Source organism: Panthera pardus, unplaced genomic scaffold (genome assembly GCF_024362965.1).
Source record: "Panthera pardus isolate Hobbes unplaced genomic scaffold, ASM2436296v1 HiC_scaffold_11, whole genome shotgun sequence".
Taxonomy (NCBI): domain Eukaryota; kingdom Metazoa; phylum Chordata; class Mammalia; order Carnivora; family Felidae; genus Panthera; species Panthera pardus.
Genome location: NW_026526666.1, coordinates 99,868,829 through 99,895,704, shown reverse-complemented (window position 1 = coordinate 99,895,704; position 26,876 = coordinate 99,868,829). Strand labels below are relative to the sequence as shown.

The window sequence follows — 26,876 nt, the reverse complement described above, 5'->3', positions numbered from 1 at the left end:
CCCGGGCGCTAAGGTTGGCGGACTTTGCCAGAGGCGGCGTGCGCGGCGGGAAAGGAGGAAGGCGGGGCTGCCGGGCGCCGTGCCGCCTCCCACCTCCCGCCGCTTGGGGGCGCGCGCAGGCTGGCGCCTCGGCTTCCGCCGGCGCCCCGCCCCCCGGGCTCGCCCCGAGCTCCGATTGGCTGCGCGGCGGGAGCGCGCCGAGTCAGGGGGCGGGCCCGCGCCGGCTACAAAGCGGCGAAGGTCACGGCGCGAGCAGGCGCGCGCCGCCGCCCCGCGTCCCGCCTGCGGCCCGTGGCCATCGGCCTCCCCCCACCCAGCGGCCCACGGCCCGCCGCCCGCCGCCCGCAGCCCGCGCGGGGAGCCATGGAGGGAGTGAGCGCGCTCCTGGCCCGTTGCCCCACGGCCGGCCTGGCCGGCGGCCTGGGGGTCACGGCGTGCGCCGCGGCCGGCGTGCTGCTCTACCGGATCGCGCGGAGGTGAGTGCGCGCGGCCCACGCGGCCTCGACCCGCCGCCCGCCGCCCGCCCCGGCCGGCTCCGGGGCCGCACGGCGCCTCCCTACCCGCGAGGCCGCGGCGTGGGGGTGGGGGCCCGGCCCGCGTGCCCCCGCGCGGAGACCCGTTCTGCACGCTTGCGTCCCCGAGGTGGGGGCCGGCTTTGGAATCTGGGGTCGGGAAGCGGCCGGGGTGGAGGGGTGGGCCCGGGGGATCCCAGGAATGCGGGGCGGACGACGACAGCCAGCGCGTGGGTTACAAACTTCCTCCCCCACGGAGACGCGTGCCTGCCGAGCCGCGCGATCTGCAGGGCCGCCCCACGCCCACCTCGGCGCCCGACACCCGCGGGAGATTCCAGCGGAGATCGGACTGCGCGGTTTTCCACCTTCAGCCCAGCTTCCTGCTCCTCGGGCGCGCTTTGGGGTGGCAGGGCACTAGCCGGCACTTTCTGGTCTGCATACGCGGTCTCAGGCGTTGTTCTGATTCCTCGGGGGCCCGGTCAGAGTCACAACCCCTTGCTCCCTCTAGAGAAGGAAGCTGAGGGACAAAAGAGCTAAATTGCCACTAATTACAAGAGCCACCGTGTGAACCCGAAGCCTGGCCCTGGAGCCTGTATTCCTAACCCCTGGGCGATACTGCCCCCAAGAGCTGGAAAGCCTGATACTCTTAAATGGGCTGGGGCTGCTGCTGAGCTGAGCTGGTTCGATAGTTGCCCCAGCCCTTGGCAGGGCTCAGAGATCATGCTGACCCCCATATTCAGAGCTGGCCTCTCTGATGGGGCCCCCAAGATCAGGGATTAAAAAGCTTAGTGGCCTCCTGCTTCGGCAGGGCCTCGGGAGCAGCCCAGCTGTTTCCCCATCTGATCCAGGCTCTCGGAGGACAGGGGGGAAAAGGTGGGGTTGTGCGAACGTTCTGGGGACAGAATGGGATCTGCAAGGGACCTGCAGAGCTCGGTTATGAGGTGAAAGAAGAGAAGGAACTTGCCTGCGGTCATGTAGCAAGCGGCTAGAGCTGGGATTTGAACCTGGGCAGTCTGGCTGTTCTTCCTTAATCACCCCTATGTACTGCTTCTCACCCAAGGGAGAGAGAAGTGAGGGTGACTGAGTCACAGGCTTCCTGGAGGAGGAAGGGTAGGAGGGACATCAGCTGCATCTGCAGGATGAGCCAGACTGGCAGGCGGAGGAGGGGGTGGCCTCCCAGGGGAAGATAGCTGGGATTGAAGGAGCTCCCAAGGGGGCCTCTGACACCCCACGTCTCCCAGTGTCCCAGTCGCTGCCCAGTTTCTGGAAGCGCGGCCAGCGGGTTCAGAGTGGTCATTTTATGCAAGGGAGCTGAAGTGCAGAGGCAGGTGGCCATTTGCTCTGCTTCCCGGGGCATGTGGACAGCAGAGCAGAGGCCAGGGCCCGGTTTGTCTCCCGGACGCCGCTGCCTCCCAGTTACACTGGGATGGGGCGTGTTGCGCTAAGGATCAGGGCCTGGGCCAGGCTTCAGTTGTGTTCCGTGTGGCTGAATTTTGACTGGGTTTGCTCAGCGTCCCTCGAGCTGCTATGATTGTTCTCAGGGGTGCTGTCTCCCCGCCCGGGCCAGCAGCCACGGCTTTTCCTCCCTGGGAGTCTGGAGACTTGGTGCAGTGCTGGCCAAGCTGGTTCCGAGGGGAGCCCCGAGGGTACCTGGAAGGCCTTTCACTCCAGCGGCACGACACCAGGGTGTCACGGTGTGGCATCGGGACCTCTTGGTTGGGCTGAGAAGGACCAGACCTTTCCCAGGATGCTCTGAGATTTTTCAGAAAGCATTGGCTTTTGTCTGGGCGTCATAAATTGGCCACTGTCACGATTCACAGGCAAGACAGGCTTGCAGAGACTGAGCCCTTCTCCCTCCGGCAGGGAGAACGCTGTGACTGGGGAGCGTTGGCTTTGGCCACACATGGGTTTTGAATGACCCTCGGGAGGTCATGTGAGACTTGTTTCTGGAAAGTGACTTGGCCAGGTGGGTGTTCGTGGGCTCAGCAGTGGCGGAGATGACAGAGGGATATAGAGGGAAGACTGTCCCCCCCCCCCCCCCCCGAGTCTGGGGGAGAGGCCAGTTCCCTCCCCAAAGGGCTGCAGCCCTCCCAACGCCGCAGTCTTTCCCAGATTATCATCAGTAACTCACTGCTGACGACCCGCGGAGGCACCTGCACACCGCTACCTCGAGAAACCCATTCTCCAGATGAGGAAACCAGGGCTTGGAGGAGTTGGGCTCCTGTCCTCCAGTGCTCGACTGTTAAACAGCAGATCCAAAGGGGTGCCTGGGTGGCTCAGTTGGTTAAGTGTCCCGACTCTTGATTTCGCCTCGGGTCATGATCTCATGGGTTCGAGCCTCACGTCGAGCTCTGCGCTGATGGCCTTGAGCCTGCTTGGGGTTTTCCGTCTCCCTCTCTCTTTGCCTCTCCCCACTTTTGCCCTCTCTCTCTCTCCCTCTCTCTCCAAGTAAATAAACTTTTAAAAATATTAAAAAACAAACAACAACAAAAGGCAGCAGATCCACTCTAGCCCTTCAGCTCCTAACCAGGCCCCACACTCGCTGGGCACACGCGGGAGGCCAGCACTGTCAGCGTGGGGTGGGAGCCCGACTTACACTTCCGTGGGCTTGCTGGCCCTGCCTCCAGGTGGTCATGATGGCTCCTGGGGCCTCCCCCACCCCAGACCCCCCACCTCTGGACTCTGGGGCTCAGCGTTGTGTCCAGGGTCCATCTCGTGCCAGCTCCTGTCTGCTCGGGGCCTCAGGGGCCTCCCCTCCCGTGGTGTTTATTGCATTGTCCACTGGTGTTTGGAGACCGAAGAGAGCGGCCTCCTGGGTTAAGTAGCAGGGCCTCTTCCTGGCCCCCAGAGTCCCCATTTCCCGCCCACCTCTGGCCACACTCATGGAACCGCACGCCGGCTGCGGCTGCGGGGCCCGCTCCCTGGAACCCTGCGGGGTGTCCCCTCCCCCCTGGGCCTAGCAGTCCCGTCTGTTTGAATGCCACCTGCTCACTTTGCCCTGCTGACCATTCTTCAGGATGATGGCAAATGCTCTGCTTGTTGGCCTTTCCTGTGACATCTGTCACCAGCTGCCCCGCGAAGTTGCTGTTCTTGTCCTCGAGTCCAGATCAGAAGTGGAGAGCTGTGCCTGTTTCTGGCTCTCAGACACCTGGCGTGTGCTCCGTAATCACAGGTTGCGCCGAGGGGAAGGAGGGCATTCGGCCGTCTCCAGGCCAGGTCTCCCCTGGGAGAGGTGGCCCCGGGGGCTGTCTTGTGTCGGCTGTCCTGCCGTGGATCTCCCTGAGGTTTGCCTTGAGGCTGGGTGTGAGGCCTCGGAGGCCCCGGGAGACACCAAGTTGCCTTTTTTTTCTTTTTTTAAGTTTATTTATTTTGAGAGAGAGCGAGAGTGAGTAGAGAAGGGGCAGAGAGAGGGGGAGAGAGAATCCCTCTGTGCTGACGGCGGAGCTCGAAGTCACAAACTGTGAGATCGTGACCTGAGCCCAGATCGCGAGTCGGACACTTAACCACCTGAGCCACCCAGGCGCTCTGACACCAAGTAGCTTTTCGGCGCTGCTGGTGCCGCAGCCCGGGAGACACCTGCTTGGTGGGCAGGGTCACGTGTGTTGTCCATTCAAGGCACAGAGGAGCAAGTGAGGAGCCTCCTGGGGGTCCAGCAAGGACCCCCTCACCTGTGAGGCTGTCCTGGGCTGTCCTCTTGGGGCCCTTCGAGAGGCTAACCTCCTGATTCCTGAGGGAACCATCCTGACTCTCCTAGAGACGGTCTTCCAGACCCCACCCAGCTGATGCACGGTGCCCAGGGTCAGAAGCTATATATATGCCAGGCCCCTCCTGGGAGGCTGGGTACTTCTCACGGCCTGGTGGGAACATTGACACGACAGTCTTCCCCAGACTCGAAACCCCCTCGGATAGGGATTAAGCCCCATCCCTGTGTCTCCTCCGAGCGGCACCGTGCTGGGCTCACAGCAGGCGCCCGGGACCTAAAGCTGCGTCCCTCCGATGGCGGGCTCCCTCCTACAGCAGACACCCCTGCCCCCATCTGTAGGAGATGGCAGGATGCCCGGGCACGAGCTTTTGTTTTAACCAAATGCGCGTCGGGGCTGATGGGGCAATACCGTGGTCGGGGTGGGGTGTGTTTGGGACCTGCGGAGGGGTGGGTCCAGAGCACGTAGCTGCCCCTTTCCCCTCCCAAGGGGCCCACCCTGCTCCTGGCCGCTTCGGGTCTCCTCTGGCTCCAGCAGAGCCGGGGAGCTCAGCACGCGGGCGGCAGAAGCTGGGTGAACCCTTCCAGATCCTCCTGGCCGCCCACCTGCCGGGGCCCAACCTTCCCCCCAAGGCCGCCTGGCCGGGGACCGTCTCAGTCTTGCCTGTGTCACAGGGATGTGCCGTCTTGTTACCTCAGAACTCCTCCCCGGCTCGGAGTGGTGCGTCCGAGAACCTCCCTGGACTGGGGGTTGGTGGCTGGGGGAGAAGCGCTTTGGAGATGTTATGAAGGGACCTGGGGGGACCTCCTGAGCAAGAGCAGGACCAGCGCTAAGCTGGCTCAGAACAGACCCCACCCTCCCGTGTCAGGCCTGGTACAGGTAGAGGTGGAGGTGGGCGCAGCCCAGGTCGTGTCTCACGCGCGGAGCCCGAGGAGAGGCGTCGCTGGTGGGGGAGCCGACTCGGGCCCGGCGTCCGAGCGCTCGCTGGCCCGTCCGCCGCTCCAGGCCCCGGACCCTTTCAGGGCTGGCTGCGCAGGAACTGTGGGGGAGGACTCGGTGGCCCGTGGACCCCCCCCCCACTTCCCCACCCTCATCGCCACCCTGGGCAGGGATTACCACGGGCTGAGAGTGACAAGCTAGAGCCACTGGCCCCCGGGACCAGAGCTAATCCCCTGCCTCCCCTTCCTGCCACCCGCTTCCAGGCCAGGCTCGTTTCCTGAGCAACAGGGCTGGAGGTTCAGAGTGGAAAGGATGGCTTCCTGGGGCAGGAGGGGCTCCGGGGGCTCCCTGGGCCCAGAGCCACAGGTCCTGACGGCCTGCATGGGTTCCTGGGCCCTGCGTCTTTATCTCCTGCCCAGCTCTCTCTTTATTCTCAGACCTCCAGCTCCTCTGCTTGGCTTCTCTCCAGAGGCTGAGTGTGTCGTGGAGGGATGTCGAGGAGGCCCGTGGTGAGAATGGAGGGAGCCGGGGGTCAGGTGAGAGGTTTCTCACCCTGCATCGTCACTCACTGGGACGTGCCCCCCGCCTCCCCGCCGCGCTATGACAAAGAAGCCTGTAAAGCAGGTGCAGATCACAAAGAGAAAGCCAGAGTGCCAGCATCCAGGCAGAGCGGGTCTCCCCGCCTCTCACCTTGCCTGGCGCCGCCTTCCAATGCTCTTAGCGTGGAGCCCAGGGATGCCGTCAGCTTGCCTTGTGCCAAGCACCTGCCGGGCTCAGCACTTTCCTAAATTCCCTGGTTTACCCTCTCAGCAGCCTCCCTTCGGGGCAAGGCTTATCATTATCTCCATTGGCCAGATAAAGAAGTGGAGGTTCCGGGAGGCAGATGCGTTTCCGCAGAAGGCCACACCACAAAACCGTGACCACAGTGCCACACTGCCCACTGCTGCCGTGGCCAGGCTTTGCTCTGGCCTCTTGCTGTTGACAAGATGCGGCGGTCCCTAGTCCCTCATGAGGGCTTTGGCCTGAGCAGGGGCAGGGAGTGTGCCGCTGTGGTTGCTGGGGGTGATCCAGGGTGCCCTCTGTGGACCCTGGGGCTCCTCCTTGCGGCGCCTGGATGCATATCCTCCTCTCCCCACTCCCCTTCTCACCATAACTACCACTTACTGGGCATTTAGACTGGCATTACTTCCGATCCTTGACACGCTCTTGTGCTTGGTTGGCAGGTGGTTAAGACTGAGGCCCGGACAACCCTCATAACCTGCCCGTGCTCAGTGGGGGATGATGGAGGGGCACGGCCAGGAGGCAGCTGCGGTGTCAGGAGCTTCCTTTGAGGCCCTGACAAGCCCGGGGACAGGAGGGTGACAGAGTGACCCTTTGCGTCGCACAGCACCTTTACGTGTCTCGTGTCAGTGGATGGTTGTAACACATGGACGCACAGGTTCTGTGACCGCTCGCGTTTTGCAGGGGCAGGCCAGGCTGGGAGAGGAGGAGCCTCCTGGGGCTCACATCTAGAGGCTGGCAGAGCCAGGACTCCTGGGGTCATGCAACACGTGTGGTGCGGCTGCCCAGTACGTTGGGGGCCCAGGCAGCGCCCCAGATCTGGAGGTGGCCTCTGGGGGACGACAAGGGGGATTAGGAGCCATGAGGCCGGGACCCCAGGGCTCAAGCAATTGCCACCCATTGCCTGCATTGTTTCTAGATCCCTGGGACTGGAGGCGTTTGTTGGGCAGTTGCTGTACTCCCCCTCCTCCCTCCCCCTCACTCCACCCTGCAGCCAGTGAGGTGGGTGGAGGGGCCCAGAGCACAGATCCCCCAGTGTCTGGGCCGGGATTATCCTACAGCCCCCACCTGTCACCACATGTGTGGCCAACGAGGGCCACTGTGGATTGCCTGCCCTATCCCTCCAGCAGAGAGGGTTGGCTCCAGTCTGAGCAGCTGTCCCTAGTCCCCGCCCCTCAGCCTCCTTGACCTTACCCTCTTGGGGTTTTTTTTTCATCTTTGGAGCACAGGAGGCTCCTGCCGTCTGCAAACTCCCTGAGGAGCACTGTTTGCACAGCCCAGGGACAGGCTCAGGAGGTCTGCGGGCCTTGGGAGGGCGGTCCTCGAGCCTGGTCACTCTCGGCCCTGTGGCCTGGCAGGTTCTGGTCCGCGTTGCCCCCATGCCTGAGCCCCAGGATACCAGGGGCTGGTGCCACGGTATCTGGTGCGTCTTCAGCTGTCCCCCGGCGCTGGGAGGGAGGAGGCCAGGCTTCGCCTGGAGGCCTGAGGAGACGCTGTCCCCGCCTCGGCCTCCCTGCAGGTCCTTCTGGCCAGCACTCAACCTGCAGCCCAGCCCCTCGCCTTGTCACTTCTCGCGGCTGCGGCGTCTTCAGCTCCGGGTCCCCCGTCCTACTTCCCATGCTTTCTCTGGTCCCCATAGCACGGGTGGCGGCGCCCTCCCGGCTGACCTCACCGTGTCCTCGTCCACAGGATGAAGCCGACGCACACCATCGTCAACTGCTGGTTCTGCAACCAGGACACGGTGGTGCCGTACGGGAACCGCAACTGCTGGGACTGTCCGCACTGCGAGCAGTACAACGGCTTCCAGGAGGTACGGCCGGGTGGGGCCGGCGGGGCCGGGGGCCCAGGCAGCTTGTCCAGTGTCCCTGCCCCGAAAAGCAGCGGATCAGGGTTCAGACCGAGATGTTTCCGGCTCTGAGGCCCATCCACCGCTTTGCCTTACACCAGGGGTCGGCAGGCTTTCTGCAGAGGCCAGATCGTGTTTTCGGTTTTGCGGGCTGTCCTTGCAGCGGCCCTGCTCTGCCAGGTGGTGCAGACCTGAAAACACAAACACAGGCGGCCGGCCCACGGCAGGATTCCGAGGGAGGCGGCAGGCCGCACTCGCGGCGTCTTGCCTGTCGGGCTCCCCGCGAAGCTGCTTTAAAAGAAAGTCTTCCGCCGCTGCTTGTAAAGAAAGGGGGTGTTTGGGATCCGCCGCCACTCCCCCCCGGGGTGTTGCCGGACGGGGCATCCGTGGCGGCTCTCCTGAGTCTCTCTCCCCGCTGCTGACTCCGTCCCCTCCCACCCCCAGAACGGCGACTACAACAAGCCGATCCCCGCCCAGTACCTGGAGCACCTGAACCACGTGGTGAGCAGCGTGCCGGGGCCCCGCCCCCCCGCGCAGCCGCAGCAGTGGGTGAGCAGCCAGGTGCTGCTGTGCCGCAGGTGCAGCCACCACCAGACCACCAAGATCAAGCAGCTGGCCGCCTTCGCGCCGCGTGACGAGGTGAGGTGGGCACGAGGCGGGGCCCCGGCCCCCTCCCCCTCCCGCGCCGGCCCCACGTTCCGGGTGTGTTATTTCTTCCGTCCCCGTCCCCGTTGGAACACACTTCTCGCCCTCCCTCCGTCTCGCGGTTGCTGCTGCCCCGGGGCTCCAAGCCCGGGACGTTGTCGTAGAAACCCCAGTGCCTGCCAGAGGGGCGTGTCCCGGGGCAGGGGGAGGTCGGGTCCTTGGGCGCCCCACGCGGGCCCTCTTGGACCAGTCCTGTCCGCGTCCCTGAGTCCGTCTTGTCCACTGGCCGGGCAGGCAGTTTGCCCTGCAGTTCCGGGGAGAGGAAGATAGGTGAGCAGCCTGGTGTTAGGAGTTCGGCCCCCGCCAGGCCTCGCCCGGCCAGGGGTTCCCTGACCGCGGGAGAAGAGCCCGGCTGAGGCCCAGAGACTGTGGCTTTCCCATGATCCCGCCGGGAGGGGAGGAGGCAGGGGGAGACCGGGAACCTGCATAAAGAAGGGAAGGCGTGTGCAGTTTGGCAAGCAGAGAAGCTTTTGTGGCACATGCAGTCCCAGCCAGAGATCAGACTGATAACTCTCCTGGCCACTGCAGACTGAAATGTTCGGCTCCCCTGGCAACAGGGAAGGAGAGGTGTGTTGCTGCCTCTCTGGGAGAAGGGGGTGTGGGACTCGAATCTTCTGAAATATTCCTGGAGCCCAAAGAACCCTTCGGCTCCCACTGAAGCCCTTGGTTCCCTAGTGTTTTCTGGACCCTTGGCCTCTGCCTCCATCTAAGTAGCGTCCACCCAGAGCTGGGTTCTCCCTTGGCTCACCTGCCCTGCTGGAGCTCTTGGGACCCAGGAGCGGAACCTGAAGCAGGGACCGCATCCCGAGCTCCTGGCCTCCGGGTGCATCCTGTGCGGCAACAGGACTCGGCTAGAGTGGCTCCTGTCACCTCTGGGCCCCCGCTGTGTGTCGGCTTCTGCGCCAGGCCTCGCCCCCCGTGGCCAACATCGCCGCAGGCAGTAGGAGGCCACCGGTCCTGTTGGGCACGGAGGAAGCAGGTTGCGAGTGGGCACGACTTAGTCGTGGTCACCGCCCTCGTAAGTGAACCCAGATCTGACCTGCTCGACACGAGCAGCCCCCGTGCCCCCCCCCCCCAGGACCCTGAGCCTCTGTCGTCCCCCCCGCAGGGCAGGTATGACGAGGAGATCGAGGTGTATCGGCACCACCTGGAGCAGATGTACAAGCTGTGCCGGCCCTGCCAGGCGGCCGTCGAGTACTACATCAAGCACCAGAACCGCCAGCTGCGTGCCCTGCTGCTCAGCCACCAGTTCAAGCGCCGGGAAGCCGACCAGACCCACACGCAGGTTGGAACAAGGCACCCCGCGGGGCGTTTGGGGAGTCACGGCCCTTGGTTTTGTGCAGGAAACCCCTGCTGGGGGGCCGAGCCCCCCGAGACTGTAGGCAGCTCTTCAGAGCCGAGACCCTTCTCCTGGAGGCAGTAGCCTTCCCCCGGGACCCCTCTCCCAGCTGTTCACAGGCCCCTTCGTGCCACTGGCCTGAGCAGGTATCCCAAGAAGAGTGGGTCAGTGTTGTAATACGCACATATGTTTTTTCAAATTTTTTAATGTTTATTTATTTTTGAGAGAGAGACAGAGCATGAGTGGGGGAGGGGCAGAGAGAGAGGGAGACACAGAATCCGAATCAGGCTCCAGGCTCCGAGCTGTCAGCACAGGGCCCGAGGCGGGGCTCGAACCCACAGACACGAGATCATGACTGAGCCAAAGTTAGAAGCTTAACCAACTGGGCCACCCAGATGCCCCAATACATGTGTATTTGGGCGCTTGAGCCAGGGGTTGTGAGGGTCCTACCGGACCCGGGCACTTCCCCGACACAGGCACGCGCTCCCCCCAGCACCCTTCGTGGTGGATACCCCCCGGGGCCCTGTGACTCCCATTTACAGCTGTGGAAGCCAGACTCGGAGTTCCAGAACTTGCAGAGGGCTGGATGCCAAGATTTGAACCCAAGACTACCTGGCCAAAAACTTTTTAAATTATCACTATACTTGGTTAATGGAACGTTCTGGTTTAAAAAACCTGAGGTAGTAGGCTGCACATTCTGTGTCTCCCTCGCTCTCTGCCCCTCCCCCACTCGTGCTCTGTCTCTCAAAAATAAATAAAACGTTAAAAAAATTTCAAAAAGCCTGAGGTAGTAGCAAGTGGATTTAGAAGTAAAAACCATCCCCTGCCAGAGACGTTCCTGCCCAGATGTGCTCTGTGTCCAGCTGGCATGTGGTTTCCAGTCTGAGCGCCAGGCCCCTGACCGCGAGGCCACAACACCGGCCCGCACGGCCGGTTTTGCACAGCAGGACGCTGACCTTCAGCTTCCCCCCTCACCGCTGTGTTCCTAGACCAAACAACTCGTTTTTTGTGTCTTTTTGACTGGGTTTTTTTAACTTCAGTTTGGCCGGAGTTCTCTTCTCTGTTTATTGCAATTCCACTCAAAATCACAATGGGAATTTCTGATGAGAACCTGATGAAATGATTAAAAAACTTATTTGAAAGAAACCCGATCACCCTACCACCAAAAGGGTTTCTCTGAAGAGCGTGGTAGAGCAGTCCCCTGCCGGCCGGGGTGACTTCCCCAGCGGGTGAAGGCCAAGAAAGGAGGCAGATGAGTGAAACCCAGCAGGAAACCTAGAGACCAAGCTGGGATTACGTAAGGGTTTAAGGCGTGAGGAAGACGCCGCCTCTGACCGTCAGGAACCAGGCGGACTCTTCGGCGGGCGCTCGGGGGCGCTGGCCAGGCCCTCGTGCAGAGTGGGCACCGGGAATGGCTGTCGGCGGCTCTGGCCACCCCTCCGACCGGTCTTTCTCCCTCAGAGCTTCTCCTCCGCGGCGAAGGCCCCGGTCCAGGTCATTGCGCTCCGAGCCCTCGCCTTCCTGGCCTGCACCTTCCTGCTGACCATCGCGTTCTGTGGCACCGGCAACCCCTTCGCCCCAGAGGCCACCCTGCCCCCGGCCCTGCCGCCTGGTGGCAACGGCTCGGCCACACCTGACAACGGCACTGCCCCCGGGGTCGACGGCTGGCAGCAGCTGCTGGGTCTGCTGCCCGAGCACGCGGCAGAGAAGCTGCGGGAGGCCTGGGCCTTCGGGCAGAGCCACCAGATGGGCGTCGTGGCCCTGGGCCTGCTCACCTGCCTGCTGGCCATGCTGCTGGCCGGCCGCATCAGGTGCGTGTGGGGCCGCGCAGGGCCGGGACTCGGTGGGAGGACACGCGCTCGGGTTGAAGCCGAGAGGCTCTGCTGGGCACACGGCCACGCGCTAGGCTCCGCGGTGTGGCTGGAGCCAGACACGGTCTCTCTTCCCCGGCAGCTGGGAGTCTGAGGGGCGAGAGGAAGGCAGGTGGCCTGCCTGAGAGGGAGTGGTGGCACCCAGAGCCAGCCCGCCCCTCACCGCTGTGCGCTTGGGCCTCGTGGCGTGCTTTCGTCCCCCTCGGGTGATGACAGTCACCTGCCTCTGCGGTCGTCGGGGGTCCGGTGGGGCCCTTGTGCCCCCTGTGCGGCTGCAGACCCTGTAATGAGCGGCATCCGTGTCGGCTCAGTGGTTCTGAGGGAGGTTCGGTTGTATAGACTGGGAGGAACTGAGCTGCTCAGCCGTGCAGCGTGGAGGTGTTGAAGTGGGAGTCCGAGGCTCCCCGCTCTCCTCTTGGCCCTGGACTCTGTCCTCCGAGCCGGGTTGGGGGGGGAGTGGACACAGGAGGGAGGGGGGTTCTTGTCCTGCTGCTGGGGGCCCTCACCGCCGCCCCCACTCTGCCCCACAGGCTCCGCAGGATCGACGCCTTCTCCACCTGCCTGTGGGCCCTGCTGCTGGGGCTGCACCTGGCGGAGCAGTACCTACAGGCCGCCTCGCCCGGCTGGCTGGAGACGCTCAAGTTCAGCACCACGTCCCTGTGCTGCCTGGTGGGCTTCACGGCAGCCGTGGCCACAAGGAAGGCGACAGGCACGCGGAGGTTCCGGCCCCGAAGGTCAGAGAAGCAGCAGTGACTGCGGGGGGGAGGACAGACGGACGGATGGGCCCAGAGCAGGGCCCCTGTGACTTGCGTCTTTGTCACCTGCCTCACTCTTGCCCCCGCCCAGCCTAGAGCCCCCCCCCCCCCCGTGCTTTCCAGCACCAGCAAGCCACCCTCCCCGCCCACTCCCCAAGTGCCCTAGAGCCACCCACCACTGCCGCACCTCTCTGGCCAAAGAGCCCATCGCTGCCCCCAAACTGGGACGCGGGTGGCCCACGCGACCTGCCTCTGACCGGGGGCCTTGGCTGGCAGTGCAAAGAGGCCACGCCCCGGTCCTGAGCGGGCGGTGGGGGTCAGGTCCCTGCTGCCTGCTGCTCCTCTCACTTTGCCCCATCTCAGGGGCTGGTGACAGTGGCTGCGGGCTGGGCCCTTGCCGTGTGGCCTGACTACTCGGGCTGCTGGGCGTGGGCGGGTGCTGTTGAGCAGGGGCCAGAGCAGAGCCCCCCACCCTGTCTCCACGTCACTTCCCCGGTCTGTCCTTTCGGTCCTGCCCACTGTCCAGCCAGCCCTCACGGAGCCGGGGACCCAAGAGGACACAGGGCTCGCCACCGCTGCCCCCCCAGGATTCATAGCTCAGTTCCTCCTCCAAGACCTTCCTGAGACCCATTGTCCCTCAGCCTCCTGCCCTGGGAACAGAGAACACAGTTCTTGGGTCCAGACTGGCCACGGGTGTGTGGGGCGAGGCTCTCCTCGCAGTGGGCCGTAGAGAGGCCCACTGGCCCTGTGGTCAGCAAGCGTCTTAGCAGCCAGGCCGTGGGGGGGTTCGCCCAGCTGGAGTTCTGAGCAGTCTTACTCGTCTGTGATTTGGGCACTGCTGGGGGCCAGACGGAACCAGGGCACGCATGCGCTGCTCCCTCTTCCGAGACGCGCCTGGCTCTCCCCTGAAAAGGCAGGACTGCAGGGGCTGGGGTGAGGCCTCCTGAGCCAAGGCTGCCCTCGCTGGCTGGCGGTGGAGACCCGAGTGACCTCGGCCTGCTCCCCCACCCCACGCCTGGTATGTCCCGTCTCCTCCGCTCGCCCCCACGGGATGCCTGGGGAAAGTTCTCGCTCCCTATGGGCAGCACAGGGCAAGGGCCCAAGAGCGACACACATGGCAGCAGGTCATTTGTCACCTTGTCCCTCTCTGGCCTGTCACCACCCTCCTGACCCCTGGAGCCCCTCGTGGAGGGTGCCGGGCCTCCTGCTTTGTGCTTCCCTGTGAGGCACTTTCCTTTCTGTGGGTCAGGTGGGAGGGTAGGGACAGTGCTGACCCAGAGTCACCGCTCCAGGGGAACAGGGCTGCTACTCAGTAGCTGTGTGGTCCCGGCCGGGCCCCTGCTCTTCCCAGTCTCCGGTTACCATCTGTGAAATGCAAGGTGGGCCTCTCTCCAGGGTCTTTGAATGCTGACCTTGATGTGGGTACGTGCGAGGAAGCACTTAGCCCGGGGCACTGTCTCTGAGTGCCCCCGCCCCCCACCCGCCCTGGCAGCAGGCGGCCCAAGGCTGTCTCCATCCAGGCATTCTGCCCTCTGCTGACCCCACATTGGGCCCCAGATCCTTCCAGAGCCGGGGTGCCCTGCCACTCGTCACTCTGAGTATAAGTCTCCCTCCAGGAGTGACCCCGTGCTCTCCCCTTTACAGCACATCAGAGCCTGGGGAGGACAGAGGCAGACGCCATGCGTGTGAGGGTCACACTCGGCAAGGGGCCACCAACTAACAGCCCGACGGGCCCCTCATGGGGCCTGAGCCCCACCGTCATGGTCCTCGTGTTCCTGGGGCCCTAAGAAGCCAGCCCACACCACTCACGCCCAGCCTGGCATCCGGATGGGTCTGGAGCGGCCCCCTTAGCCGCGTGGCCTCAGTCAGGGCCCTGCCTGGCTGGGCTCTGCTTGTTCTCTGTAGAGGGCGAGGCGCTAGGTGACTGGCAGACCCTGCTGGGCCGGGGCGGTGGGGGGGACTGCCCGTCCGCCTGTCCCTTCTCCCCCAGTCAGCCTGCCTGAGGGGGGAGAGGAGGCGGCAGGTACCGGGCGGAGAACTGCTGGTCTGACGGCAGAGCCACCCTCTTGTGTGGATCCCCTGTTCTCAAGGAAACTGATGGCGTGATGCTAATTACTGCTTTTCTTGGCGTTGAGTAGAAGCAGGACATCTGTGTGTATGTGTGTATTTAAGTTAAATTATTTATAATAACCATAACCGGCTCTCGTGCTGGCCAGGAGCCCCTGCCGAGCAGATGTCTCTCCTGCCCTCTCCGGGGACGGAAAGACGCCCTCGTGAGCCGAGCCTCGTAGGAGGGAGGCTTCCTGCGCTTTTTAGAGTTTTGTGTGACTTTTTAAAATTACGTGTCTGTCCTTTAAAGTTCATGACCTGGAGCATATTCCCAGCACCTTCTGATGTTACTGGCAACAGCTGAGGAAGTGCAGGCATCACTGGGATCATGGCTTATTAACTGGAAGTGTGTTGCCCCTACCGAGGACCTCTGTCCCCTCCACTGGGGACGACTGTCAGACCGCCTGGGGTCGGGGTGACCGTCTCCAAGACGCGAGGGAGGCCCCCCCCGGCTGTCCTCTCCCTCGGCGTCCGGGGTCCCCGCCACGGGCTGAGCCACCGCCTCGACGCACCTGCCCGGGAGGAGCCCGTGTGTCTTCTGTCCGTGACTGTTGCGCAGTGTCTTGCCCTCTGGTCGTGTAGTAGAACCGTGGACGATTGGCCGGTGACGCTTGCTGTAACCGTAACTCCTGGCCGTAGATGTCTTGTTTTTCATGCTGTATTTTCAATAAATGCCTCCGGGACTCTGCTTTCACCGGCGGCCGTCAGGTACCATGTCTTTTTTGTTTTTTCTTTCACGTTCCTTCAGAGGTTTCTGTGCCGGGGGCAGGGGACTCGGGGGTACAGGCATGCCCACGGGGGGTCAGATTTGGGTGCTGGCGCCGTGGGCATCGGGCGGCTCCGGGCCTGGCCGCCCTCACATGCCCTGCTGGGTCGTCTTTTCCTCCGTCTCAATAAACTGCTGCGTAAAATGTAGTTCTCTCTCTCCTTCTGCTCCCGTCTCGGACTGGGATTGGGTCGAAAAAGACCAGACAGCCCCCTCAGTGTCAGATGGGACACGGTACAACCTCCTGGCCTGTCCCGGAACCCGTCTATCCCAGTGGACGTAGATTCGGACTCAGGGCTGAGTGCCTCTCTGAGACGGGGTGCGTGGGTGCAGGGTGGTCGGGGTGGGGGAGGGAGGAGGGGGCCTTGCCAGAGGAAGCTTCGATACTTGTGAGCTCTCCGAAGCCTGGCAGAGATTGGGCTCTTTTACGGGAGGTTCCCAGGGACCGTCCGCCACAGAGCCACGATGGGAGCTCGCTTGGCACTTAATGAGGATCTGCTGGTTGACTGACGTCACTGTGTGTCACGGCAAGAGGGGTCAGACCAAAGAACTGTCTCCTGCTCGGTGCCAACATTCTTAGTGGGATCAGAGATTGGGAACAGCACCTGTGCCAGATGGATGAGAGACTGAGCTTTAAGCACTGGGGTGGCGGCCCCAGGTGTGAGCAGGATCTGGGAAAAGCAGGGAAGAGCCGGAAAGACGCTGGAAGCCTCTCCCGGGCACAGCTGACCACTTCTGGACCCCACAGCCCACCTCGGAGCCTCTCCCCTCACTCGCTGGTTACCGGGGGTGGGCAGTGGGGGCGGGGGCGGGAAGCCCAGCGCAGGGCCTACCGCCTGCCCGACGGGCTCTGGCGAGCCCTGCCCCCGTTGCATCCTCTGGGAGGTGCAGGCCCCGGCAGGGGACGGCTTCACACGTGATCAGAGCAAGTTGGCCAACGGTCCCAGGGCATCTTCAGTGAGTTCAGTGTCCCTTCCGCCCCCAGCTAATCCCCGAGGTGGTGGCGCCATTCTGCCATACGGTGTCACTGCTCTGCAAATGACGACACAAAATCCTGTTCTCTGTTAAAAGGCGGACTCTATCCCAGCTGTTGTGGGGGTGGGGAGGGAGGTGTCAGACAAGCTTGGGCAGGACAAAGTTAGCACGTGGAGTGCGGGCACGTCCAGCCTGGGGTTGTCCAGACCCTTCTGGTGATTGGCTTGATGAGTTCCTGCCTCGGTTTCCCCATGTCCCCCAAATGCAGGGCCCCGCCCTTGGTTCTGACATCCAGGTGGTCTCCTGGTGCTCCCGGAAGGCATGAAAAGGTCCCATGATTCTCTAGGAGGGCAGCAGCAGACCCCACACTTGCCTCGTAGTAAGGGGTGTTTAAGGGGATGGGGGTGAGAAGTAGCGAGCGAGTCAGTGGAGTGGAGTGTGGCTAACAGCGCCCTGAGAGTGTGGTCGTGATGGGCACAGGGCGGGTCCCTTAGGCCCCCGGCTCTGCTGCAGGGCCTGAGCCAGCCTGCCCCTCCATCGGCACATTGTCCATGGCCCCAATTGTCCCTTGGCACTGAGGTAAGGCTGGACCTCCCCCAGCTCCGTCCAGACGGCGGACTAATGTATTAACTGCCTCCGTCCCGCCCCCCCCCCCCCCCCCATAATCGGTTGCCTTAATCAGAAGCATGGTTGACATTCTGGCTTTTGGGGCCACCGGGTCCCATCGTGTGATCTGTCCCATTCTCGAGTTAAAGAGACACTGTCACCTTCCGTCTTTTGGGCAGCCTTGCGATCGTTGACGGGTCTTCTCTAAGCTGGAGTTAGGCTTGCGTCCCGCAAGAGCTCTTCCCCGGGGAGTCCCCAGCCTGGCCGCCCCCACCCCCTCCGCTCCGCAAGGGGCTTTAGAGGAGCGTCCCAGACCAGAGAGCAGCAGTGGGGTTCCCAGAGGCCGGCCCCAGGGAGCAGGGGGCGCCTTGAGCTCAGCCGTCCTGTCAGGAGGCTCTGGGCACGGAGCACAGAGCGGCGAGGGGGAGCCCGAGGTTTGGCCTTTTACTGAGCGCCTGGCGCGGGGGTCGGGCGTTCTTGCTTCAAGGCGAAGGGTCGGCATGAGGTTGGCAAGGGCGACAGTGTCACTTTAATCCCGAGACTCGTAGTGGAGCTAGTTTGCTGTGAGGCTGAGTGGGACCCGAGGGGGCATGCCGGGAGGGGTGGGTCACGCTGGCACCTCCCAGCCACCCGCTCCTAATGGCGTGACTGTGGTCGAGCCGCTCCTCCGCTTCAACTAACGCACGCCTCCCTGGGACCCCGACTCCGGCCCCGCCTGGCACCAGGGGAGAGGGGACGGGACCTGTGTGGAGGCCGCCTCCAGGGCCTCCCGGGGCTGACCCTCCTCTTCTCTCCCGCGCCCGACGGGCTCCCGCAGGTGTTTCCCGAGAGACTCGGCCGGCCTTTTCCCCACGAGCCCCGGCCTGGCCGTGCCCTGCCCGAGCGCCACCGGCCCTCCGCCGTCTCTGTTCATCCCCACGCCGCCCGGCTTCCTGCCGCTCGCCAGCCAGCAGCTGTTCCGCTCGCCTCGACGGGCCTCGCCCTCCTCGCTGCCGGGCCGCCTCAGCCGGGCCCTCTCGCTGGGGACCATACCCTCCCTGACTCGGGCAGGTAAGAGGCGCTCCAGCGTGGGCAGGCGGGGGACACGGGGGCGCCCACCGGGCACGGGGTGGGCTGGGGGCGGGAGGTGGTTAGAGCTCCTGCTGTAGAGACGGGCAGAGCTGGGGTCAAACCCCACTGCATCCCGCTCAGCGGCTGCCTCCGGTGAAGGGTCTTCACCGCCGTGAGCCTCAGTTGCCCTCAAAGAAAACGAGGGCAGTGGTAGAGTAGAACCTGCCCCGGGGGTGTCTGGGGCAAGTGAGGTGACGCGTGTAAGGTTCCTGGAAGGGCAGCGGGCACCCGGTCGACGTCCACACACACGTTGGGGGCTGTCTCTTCCCACCATTCCCGCTGTTATTGTTGCTGCCGTTGTTCTGAGACCCTGGGGGCTGGAAGATTTGCCCCTAGCCTTTTGGTGTGACCCAGAGGGCCGGGGGTGGCTCGGGTCCGCCGCATTTATCGAGCGCTGGCTGCACGTGGGCTCTGGTGTGGCTGAGACCCACCTGGTCCTTGCCTCAAGACCCTCTGTCTCCTTCACCTTCTCTGGTGGAATCTTCCTGGGAAGTCCGTTGCAAATCAAATCCAGTTTTTCTTTCCTCGTCGCCCTCAGCTCTTTGGGAAGCCACTTGGCCAGACCGGGCTTGCCTCTTCCTCCGGGTGGGTCCTGATGCCTGGCTCCCGGGGTAGCAGCTTTGGGGGTGGGAAGCCGCCGTGAGGAAGTATCCCAGCCTCCAAGAATATGGGCGGCATCTGGGTTAGAGCAGGGTTGGTAGGGGCGCCTGGGTGGCTCAGTCAGTTGAGCGTCCGACTTCCGCTCAGGTCGTGATCTCCCACGGTTCGTGGGTTCCAGCCCCGTGTCGTGCTCTGTGCTCACAGCTCGGAGCCCGGAGCCCGCTTCGGATTCTGTGTCTCCCTGTCTCTCTGCCTCATCCCCACTCGCACTCTGTCTCTCTCTCTCAAAAGTAAACATTGAAAAACAAAAAACAAAAGAACGGGCTCAGTGACCTGCGGCCAGGGTCTCCTTTGAGCCCCTCGGCAGCTCGGCCAGGTTGGGGGCTCCAGCTCCAGTCAGGTGCCCCTCTGAGCTCCCGTTTCTTACCCCCGTGACTTGCCCAGGGTCCCCCTGCAGCTTGGAGCTGAGCTTTGTGCCTGAGCTCAGGTTCCTGGCCCTGTCACGTGCAGGTCAGCGGCCTCCCGGATGGGGGTGGGTCGTACCGCAGGAGGAACGGCTCAGATGGTGGGTAGGATCCAAGGTGGGATTGCCCTGAGTCCAGATGCCTGGACTCCAGATAGTTCTGTGTAACCAGACACGAGCTGACTCCTCCTCTGGGAATGGTCATCCAGCAGAGTTCCTGACCCCCTGCCTGTGGCCGTGGAGCTGGTGGGACCTCTGTGGGCTCTTTGTGAACGGCATCTAGGGGTGTGGGGGCGACCGTGAAACTCCCTGGGTGTGGGAACCCGGGAGGCCCAGCAGCTGAGCCCTTCCCCCGGAGTGTTCTCTGGAACTCTCCATCAGGCCTTCAGGTGGGGATGGGGCTAAAGGGGCCCAAGGTGGGGACAGGGGCCCAAGCTCCCAGGACTCTGTGGGACTAGCTGGGTTCAGATCCTGCCAGAGCCCTCTGAGGGCCCTCTTGGGGAGAGAGGTGCCAACTGCAGAGGACAGCAGTCTCGTTTTGCTCTTTATGTAAAGAATTTTTTTTTAATATTTACTTATTTTGAGAGCTAGTGTGAGCAGGGGAGAGGCTGAGAGAGAGGGAGAGGGAGATTCCAAGCAGGCTCCACACTGTCAGCACAGAGATCCTGACACAGGGCTCGAACTCATGAACCTCGAGATCATGACTTGAGCTGAAATCAAGAGTCAGACGCTTAACCGACTGAGCCACCCAGGCACCCCTTGGTTTTTGCTCTTTAAAAAAGGAGGGGCGCCTGGGTGGCTCAGTTGGTTGAGCATCCAACTTCGGCCCAGCTCATGATCTCACGGTTCTTGAGTTCGAGCCCCGCATTGGGCTCTGTGCTGACGTCTCGGAGCCTGGAGCCTGCTTCGGATTCTGTGTCTCTTTCTCTCTGTGACCCTCCCCCATTCACGCTCTGTCTTTCTCTGTCTCAAAAATAAATAAACATTTAAAAAAAAAAATGAAATAACTGGGGCACCTGGCTGGCTCAGTCAGTAGAGCATGCAACTCTTGATCTCCGTGTCGTGAGTTCAAGCCGCACGCTGAATGTGGAGCCTACTTTAAAAAAAAAAAAAAAAAAAAAAGACCAGTTAATGTCCACAGGGTGCAAGGCAGGGACCGGACCTCCGAGAGGCACCTTCCTGCTCCTCCTGTTCCCTGTAGAGCAGACGCAGGGTTGAGAAACTGAGGCGCATCCCCACCGCCCCTCCCTCTGGAGAAAAGCCTAGCAGCTGCCAGTCTGACGGGGGCAAAATGAGGGGGCTCAGACTTGCCCAGCTGTAAGCCAGGCTTGGTGATAATACACATGTCACGGGGTGGTTGTGAGCACCTGATGTGGCAGCCAAGTGCCAGGAGCCAACAGCCGGGAGCAGCCAAGCAGGCCCCCAGCCCGTGACCCTGGGAGGGTCTAATATGGACGGCCGTGCCTCCGGGCTGAGGTAGGCATATCAGGGAAGCTTCTAGAACAAAGCCTCAGCAGACACTGCTGCTGGCATTAGTATGGGATGAGAACACCCGTAACAGCAACGACCAGAGGCTTAGCTCCTCCAAGGTGGCCAAAGGCCATTTTGCTTGTACCCCGAGTTGATAGTAGGATGGCTTTCCTCGTTTCCCCTGAGCAGAGGCGTCCTTCTCTGTCCCCGGTGGCTCTTGAGTAGAATGTGGAGAGGGGAGATGCCTGGGGCGTCAGGAGCAGCCCTGCCCTGGGCCCGACACTCCTGGGAGGACTCTCTGTGCTCACCCACCAGGACAGCAGAGCCGAGGAGCTTCCATTTCAGACCCCTTGGGAGGGGTGGGTGGCATCCCACCCACCGTGGAGGACCCACGGTCTCCCTGTTGCCCTGTGAGGTGTGAGGCAAGGGGACTCGGGAGCAGCCCCGCCCCAGGGGCAGCAGGGCAATTCTGTGGACACAGGCTGGTCTCGGAACGTTCAGTGGTCGGAGGGACCCCAGGGTCTCCACTGCCGGGGGGCGTTAACGAAGATTTCTGCAGCTCCTTGGCTCAGGTAACCAGGAGGCACTGGTGGTCTGGGGCTCAGGCACTGGGCCAGGTTCTGCTTTCCTGTGTCTCTCTTTCTCGCCCTACTCGCCCCTGCACCTCCCTGATGCAGGCTCATCCCTGCGTCCCTACAGCTCACACCCAGCAAAGAGACTGCTCTCCTAGCATCCATACAACCAGTCCTGGAAAGGACTCTGTGCTTGGGCCACGTGACCACCCTTAGCCAGACACATGGGTTGGCCTGAATCTGTGTCCCTGGGCCTTATGGGGGAAGGGGCGGGGGGAAGGGGCAGGCAGCGTGCTGTGACCAAGGGACCCTCAGAGCCCCAAGGGTGGTGGAACAGCAGTCGCTCGTGATGGCACACGGTGGTCGCTGGATCTTTCCACACTCAGCTCTCGGCTAAGCGCTGGGGGAACGCGGGGTACGTGGGGCGTAGTCTCTGCCCTTGGGGTGCACATGACTGAGGAAGAGCAGCGTGTTCAGTGTTCCCTGAGGGGCAGTGCAGGCCGGCAGGCACAGGGTAGTGGAGGGGCAAGACCCCAGAAAGAGCAGGCTACGGGGGGAGAGGGTGGGTGTCGGTTTCTTTATCCCTGAAACGAGAGCAGGCCAAGCGGATCTCTAACAGTAGTTCAGGGAGTCCGTTGAGAGCTTGTGTTTTCGAGAAAGTTCGGCCTCAGTGACAAAGGCTGGATGTCAGCAGAACGGGGGCTGGAGAATGGAGAGGGTGGGTGGCTGTCATTACCACGGGCCTGACCTGTCCCCCTTCTGTTTCCTCTCCAGACTCAGGGTATCTGTTCAGTGGGAGCCGCCCACCGTCTCAGGTGTCTCGATCTGGAGAGGTTCCTGTTCCAGGTAAGGAGGACAGGGAAGTGTGGGCCAGGGTCCCCAGAGCATCCTGTGGGATGGGACGGCAGCCTGGTTAAACATGAGCTTTGGGGTCCCACGGGGTTCTGTGTTCGAGTCTCAGTCCTGTGCCTCCCAGCTCTGCAGCCCTGGGCAAGTGACCAACAGCCCTGTGCCTCAGTTTCCTCTAGTTTCCTCTTCTGTGAAACGGGCGTGGTGGTTTCTAGGATTAGCTATAATGCTGTCACCCTTATCAGTGATGACTGATGGAGACCACACTCGGGATTAGCTGAGTTAGCTGACCGTAATTAAGTCAGTGCCCTCAGGGGGCAGGGGGACGCGGCTAAGGGTCTGAGATCCTCTCCCTTCCCTCAGCTCCTGGCAGGCTCCCCTCTGTCCCCAAGTTTTGGTACAGCCTCATCTTTCCTCTCCGGTTAACAGAGGAAAAGCACCGGGAACCACGCAGCCGTATCAGGGATAAAGGTGCCCGTAGCAAACATTCAACCTTGTTTTCATTCCTACCGTAAGCCGTCGTTTCTGCCTTCCTCCTGCCCTCCAGATTACTTCTCTCTCCTGTCGGGATGCTGTGCCTCGTCCCCACTCCCTTCCCCGGCGCCCTCCGTGGCGGGCTCCGTGGCCTCCAGCTCTGGCTCTCTGCGCCACCGCAGGCCCCTCATCAGCCCGGCCCGGCTCAACCTGAAGGGGCAGAAGCTGCTGCTGTTCCCGTCGCCCCCCGGGGAGGGCCCCAACACCCCCAGCAGCTCAGACGAACACTCGCCCCACAACGGCAGCCTCTTCCCCATTGAGCCGCCGCACGTCCCACAGAGATCGCCGGCGCAGGACACGAAGCTCACTGTGGGTACGAGCACCCCCCCCACCCCCTGGCCACCCTCCCAGGAGGTGGGAGAGCCCAGCAGGGCCGTGACGGCGCCTGTGATCGTGTGCGGCGCTGGGACGGCCTTGCAGGCGGCCACACGGGGTCTGTCCTTGCTCTTACCGAGCGTGTGCAGCCACTCTTCCCAAGCTCCAGACGCTCCCGGCCTGGCTTCTGGTGACCTTGAACGCTCCAGGACGTGGCCTTCCGTTGGCTGATTTTATTTTCTTCTTTTGCAATTGACCTTGAGGGTCCTTTGTTCCTTGGGATGGGTCAAAAGCGCGTGATACCGTGCTGGGCTGCATCTGTCTGGTCACAGATGTTTTTGTTGTGCTCAAGTGATGTTGTTCTGTAAAGCATCTTTAAATTTTTAAAATTAGGCTTCAGCGTTTAAAATTTTGAACTTTCACGTTAACATGTGGATTTCCTGTGTCTCTTACAATGTCGGAAGGCCCGGCCACAGCGGGTCTGAACACTGGCCAGACAGGTGGAAGGATGGGTTGAGATCCCAGTCCCAGCCTCTGCCACCCCGTGCCCCACCCTGTGCCCCCAGAAGCCTCCTTGTGGCCGCCGTCCGCCTGTTGGCGACCGAGTTGGCTGCTGCACATCTATAACCAGCTCCCTTCGCGGCAGCCACGTAGCCGGGATATGAACGAGGACCCGGCCTCCCCTTGCCCGGGGTAGGGCAGGTGGGCTGGGACGGGCACGGCTGGCCACATCTGAGGACTGTCCTGGGATTGGAGGTAGAGCTGGCCCACGTCTCTGCCTGGGGGTGAGCCGTGAGCACCCGCTGAGATACCTCTTCTCTCTGCAGACATGAGGTCGATGCCAGAAAGAGGCAGTGCCTGCAGCAGCCGCTCCATCAAGAAGGAGGATGATTCCTCTCAGTCATCCACCTGCGTGGTGGACACCACCACCCAGGGGTGCGTGGAGGAGGCCGCCGCCTGGAAAGGTCTGTGCTCCGATTGGGAGGGGGGCGGGGGAGGGGCGGAGGGGCTGTGGGTCCGCAGCTGCGGTCATCTGGTCCGTCTGGGACCCTGAGAGAGAAAGCCCTCCAGGGCCCTCGAGTGGCAGAGGGCAACTAGATAACCCACGCAGCGCCTTCTAGGTCCAGCTACCGCCCGGCGTACAACGTGGCCACCCTGGGATCAGGCCCCATCAGCGGAAGGTCATAGGGAGCTGTTTACGTTTAAGAAAAAATTTTTTTTAATTTTTTTTTTTATGTTTTTGTTTATTTTTGAGACAGAGAGGGACACAGCATGAGACAGAGGAGGGGCAGAGAGAGAGGGAGACACAGAATCCGAAGCAGGCTCCGGGCTCCAAGCTGTCAGCACAGAGCCCGACGTGGGGCTCGAACTCACGAGGCATGAGATCATGACTTGAGCCAAAGTCGGACGCTCAACTGGCTGAGCCACCCAGGCGCCCCAATGTTTATTTATTTTTGAGAGAGAGGCAGAGACAGAGTGCAAGCAGGGGAGGGGCAGAGAGAGAGGGAGACACAGAATCCGAAGCAGGCTCCAGGCTCTGAGCTGTCGGTGCAGAGCCCAACAGGGGGCTCGAACTCAGACTGCAAGATCATGACCTGAGCCGAAGTCGGACGCTTAACAGACTGAGCCACCCAGGTGCCCTGGGAGCTGTTTACATTTACCAGAGTTAACATTGCGTAACAGTAAAGACCTAGGTCCTCGGCTCTTCCAGCCACGTTTCAAGTCCCCATTGCCCTGTGTGGGCAGTGGCTCCTCTGCGCCAGCACAAATACGGGGGGAAGACGCTGGCCAGAGAGCCTGGCGCACCGCGGGGCTAGTGCGGGGGCTGCAGGCACAGTATGAGGTCAAATCCTGGTTCCAGGTAAAGCACCAGGCACGCTGTGAGCACCCAGAGGCCAGCACAACTGCCGGTGTCCCCAGGGGACACGCGTGTGGAGAAGATGGATGGACAGTCACGAGGGGAGTCTTTCTGCAAAGATGGTTCCCTGTCTTTGGAGCCGACAGGAAATGGGTGCTGTCCCCAGAGCACAGACCTGGGGCGGGAACCCCGGTCCGGAAGCCTGGGCAGGGTACTGCTCCTCTAAAGTGTCTCTTTTCTGTCTGTAAAGTGGGGTCATGCCCCCAGGCCCCCTCATGGGATACGAGTACAGCACACCCAGTCCTCGCCTGGTAGCACGGGCTCAGGAGACGAGGTACCTTCCGGGAGGCAGGACTAGGCCCACTGACCCTAGATTCAGGGGTCTTTCTGGGCAGGGAGGCTCCTGGGAGCAGGGCCTCGGGCCCCACAGCTGCATTGCCGGTGGGCTGGGCCGGTGGGCTGCTGCACGGGGACCCTTTAACCGGGTGTCTTCACTCTCTCTCTCAAAGGTCGCGTTGGGCCCTCCCTGGTCCGGGGCCTCCTGGCCGTGAGCTTGGCTGCCAACGTTCTCTTCACTTCGGCCTACCTGTACCAGGTCCTGCGCTGACCCGCGGTCCGCGGCCCCCAGCGCCCGGAGGGGCCTGGAGACGCCCAGGTGCACGCTGCTTTCACCACTGCCGGCCTCAGAGCCCCCCTGAGGGGCTCCGCCATCCTCGCCAGGGCCTTTGATCTCGCTGGGCCGGTCCTGCCTCCGGGACCCCTGCACCTCACCTGGCCGACCGCAGGGCTGAGCGTGTCCGTGCGGTCACTCTCCTCCCTGCCCGTCTCCTTGGCCGAGATCAGTTGTGTTTGGTGCTGACCCTGATCCTGAAGCCAGGGATCCCCGAGGGGCCGTGGGGCCCTGCGGTCCCCTCCCTGCCACCCGGCCCGCCCGGCGGGAGTGCCACTACTGTAGCTACAGCGGGAGCTGGCCGCCTCTGGACCCTGTGCTGCGGGGCTGTGCCCGCATCTCGTACTGTATCTCCCCGTCCCTCTGCGGCTGCCTCGGCTTCCCTGGCGGGGGGTGGGGGAGGGTGGAGGGATGGTCCCTGTGTCATTTGCTCTCGACCCTGCCCGGTGAAGAACAGACCCCTTGGGCAGGCCCCCTTGAGGATGGGCATCACCTGCCCGTGTCTCCCCCCGTTCTACCAGCCCCCTGGCTCTCCTGGGTGGGCAGGCGGGTACTTGGGGTCCCCGGGCCAGGGCCCTTCGGAGTTCCAGTGTAAGCACCCTGCTGCCCCCGGCCAGCCTCCCTTCTGCCCGCTTGTGCCCCTATTTTATTACCTCTCGTGACCTTCCCGGGCAGCGGCCCGTTACCCCGAGAACACTACCCAGGGCCCACCCTGCCCCGCTTCCAGGCCTGCGCTTCTGGGCCCCTCCCTCGCGCACCGCCCACAGGGGCCTTGCTCAAGCCCCCGGCCTGCACTGCAGGACGGGCCCCGTCAGCCTGCAAGTCTCCAGTGAGACCACTCCCTGCCCTGCCCCTGCCCCGCCATGAGCCTGGCCCCTCTCAGCCCCTGAGACCCTACTTTTCTCCCTTTCGTTCTGCTCCGTGTGGCCTCGGTTTCCATGGGCTCCGTGTGGCCTCGGTTTCCAGGCCACCTGAGCTCTCATTCCTTCCCACTCCGCCGCCCCCTCAGGCCCTGCCGCTGCTCCTACAGCCCGGCCCCCTCCCCTCCCCACCCGTGCCGGGGTCCTGTCCTGTCCCCGAGAGGAGGAAGGAGGGCCCTTGGTCTGGCACAGGGAACCCCCCCCACTGCTGTGAGGAGGGAGTGTGTGTGTGCATGTGGCCGTCCGAGCCCCGCAGCCCCTGCCACCCGGGGCCTCGCACACAGGTACCGGCAGCCTGTGTCTTACACAGGCATGTGCACCCCGGGGAGGAATTGGCAGCCTTGGTGAATCCTGAGACTTGGGGGCGGGGGGTGGTGGTGAGGGCAAGAGGAAGGGTCTTTATCATTCAGGGATAAAGTTTAATTTTATTTTTCTACACATTTTTGCCAGGTAAGGCATTTTGCTGGTAAGCAGGATGCCCCCAGTTCTCCCTGCCAGGGAGGTTTCGTTTTTTTAAGCCTTGGGTGCTTTTTTAGTGATTTTTTTTATCATGTGGGGAAGGAGTCGCTCTGACTTTCCCTCGCTCCTCTTCCCCCCCCCCCGCTCCTGTC

General features: G+C 62.8%; 1 protein-coding gene across 4 annotated transcripts; it reads left to right on the top strand.

Moving 5' to 3' along the window:
- Positions 1–221: 221 nt before the first annotated feature.
- Positions 222–26,253, top strand: TMEM201 (transmembrane protein 201). Of its 4 annotated transcripts, XR_002083431.2 has the most exons (12): positions 222–476; positions 7,622–7,742; positions 8,223–8,417; positions 9,592–9,768; positions 11,284–11,633; positions 12,224–12,427; positions 17,722–17,954; positions 21,894–21,965; positions 22,516–22,815; positions 23,645–23,782; positions 24,679–24,828; positions 25,185–25,271. XR_002083431.2 is itself a non-coding variant. In XM_019461313.2 (11 exons), exons 1-11 carry the CDS (start codon positions 364–366, stop codon positions 25,280–25,282), a joined length of 2,001 nt encoding a protein of 666 aa, XP_019316858.2. In that variant the 5' UTR covers positions 222–363; the 3' UTR covers positions 25,283–26,253. The 4 variants fall into 4 exon arrangements, 3 of the variants coding, with proteins under 3 accessions (XP_019316858.2, XP_053754993.1, XP_053754994.1); XM_019461313.2 differs by lacking the exon at positions 24,679–24,828 and having other exon boundaries at positions 25,185–26,253; XM_053899018.1 differs by lacking the exon at positions 25,185–25,271 and having other exon boundaries at positions 24,679–24,851.
- The last annotated feature ends 623 nt before the right edge of the window (positions 26,254–26,876 follow it).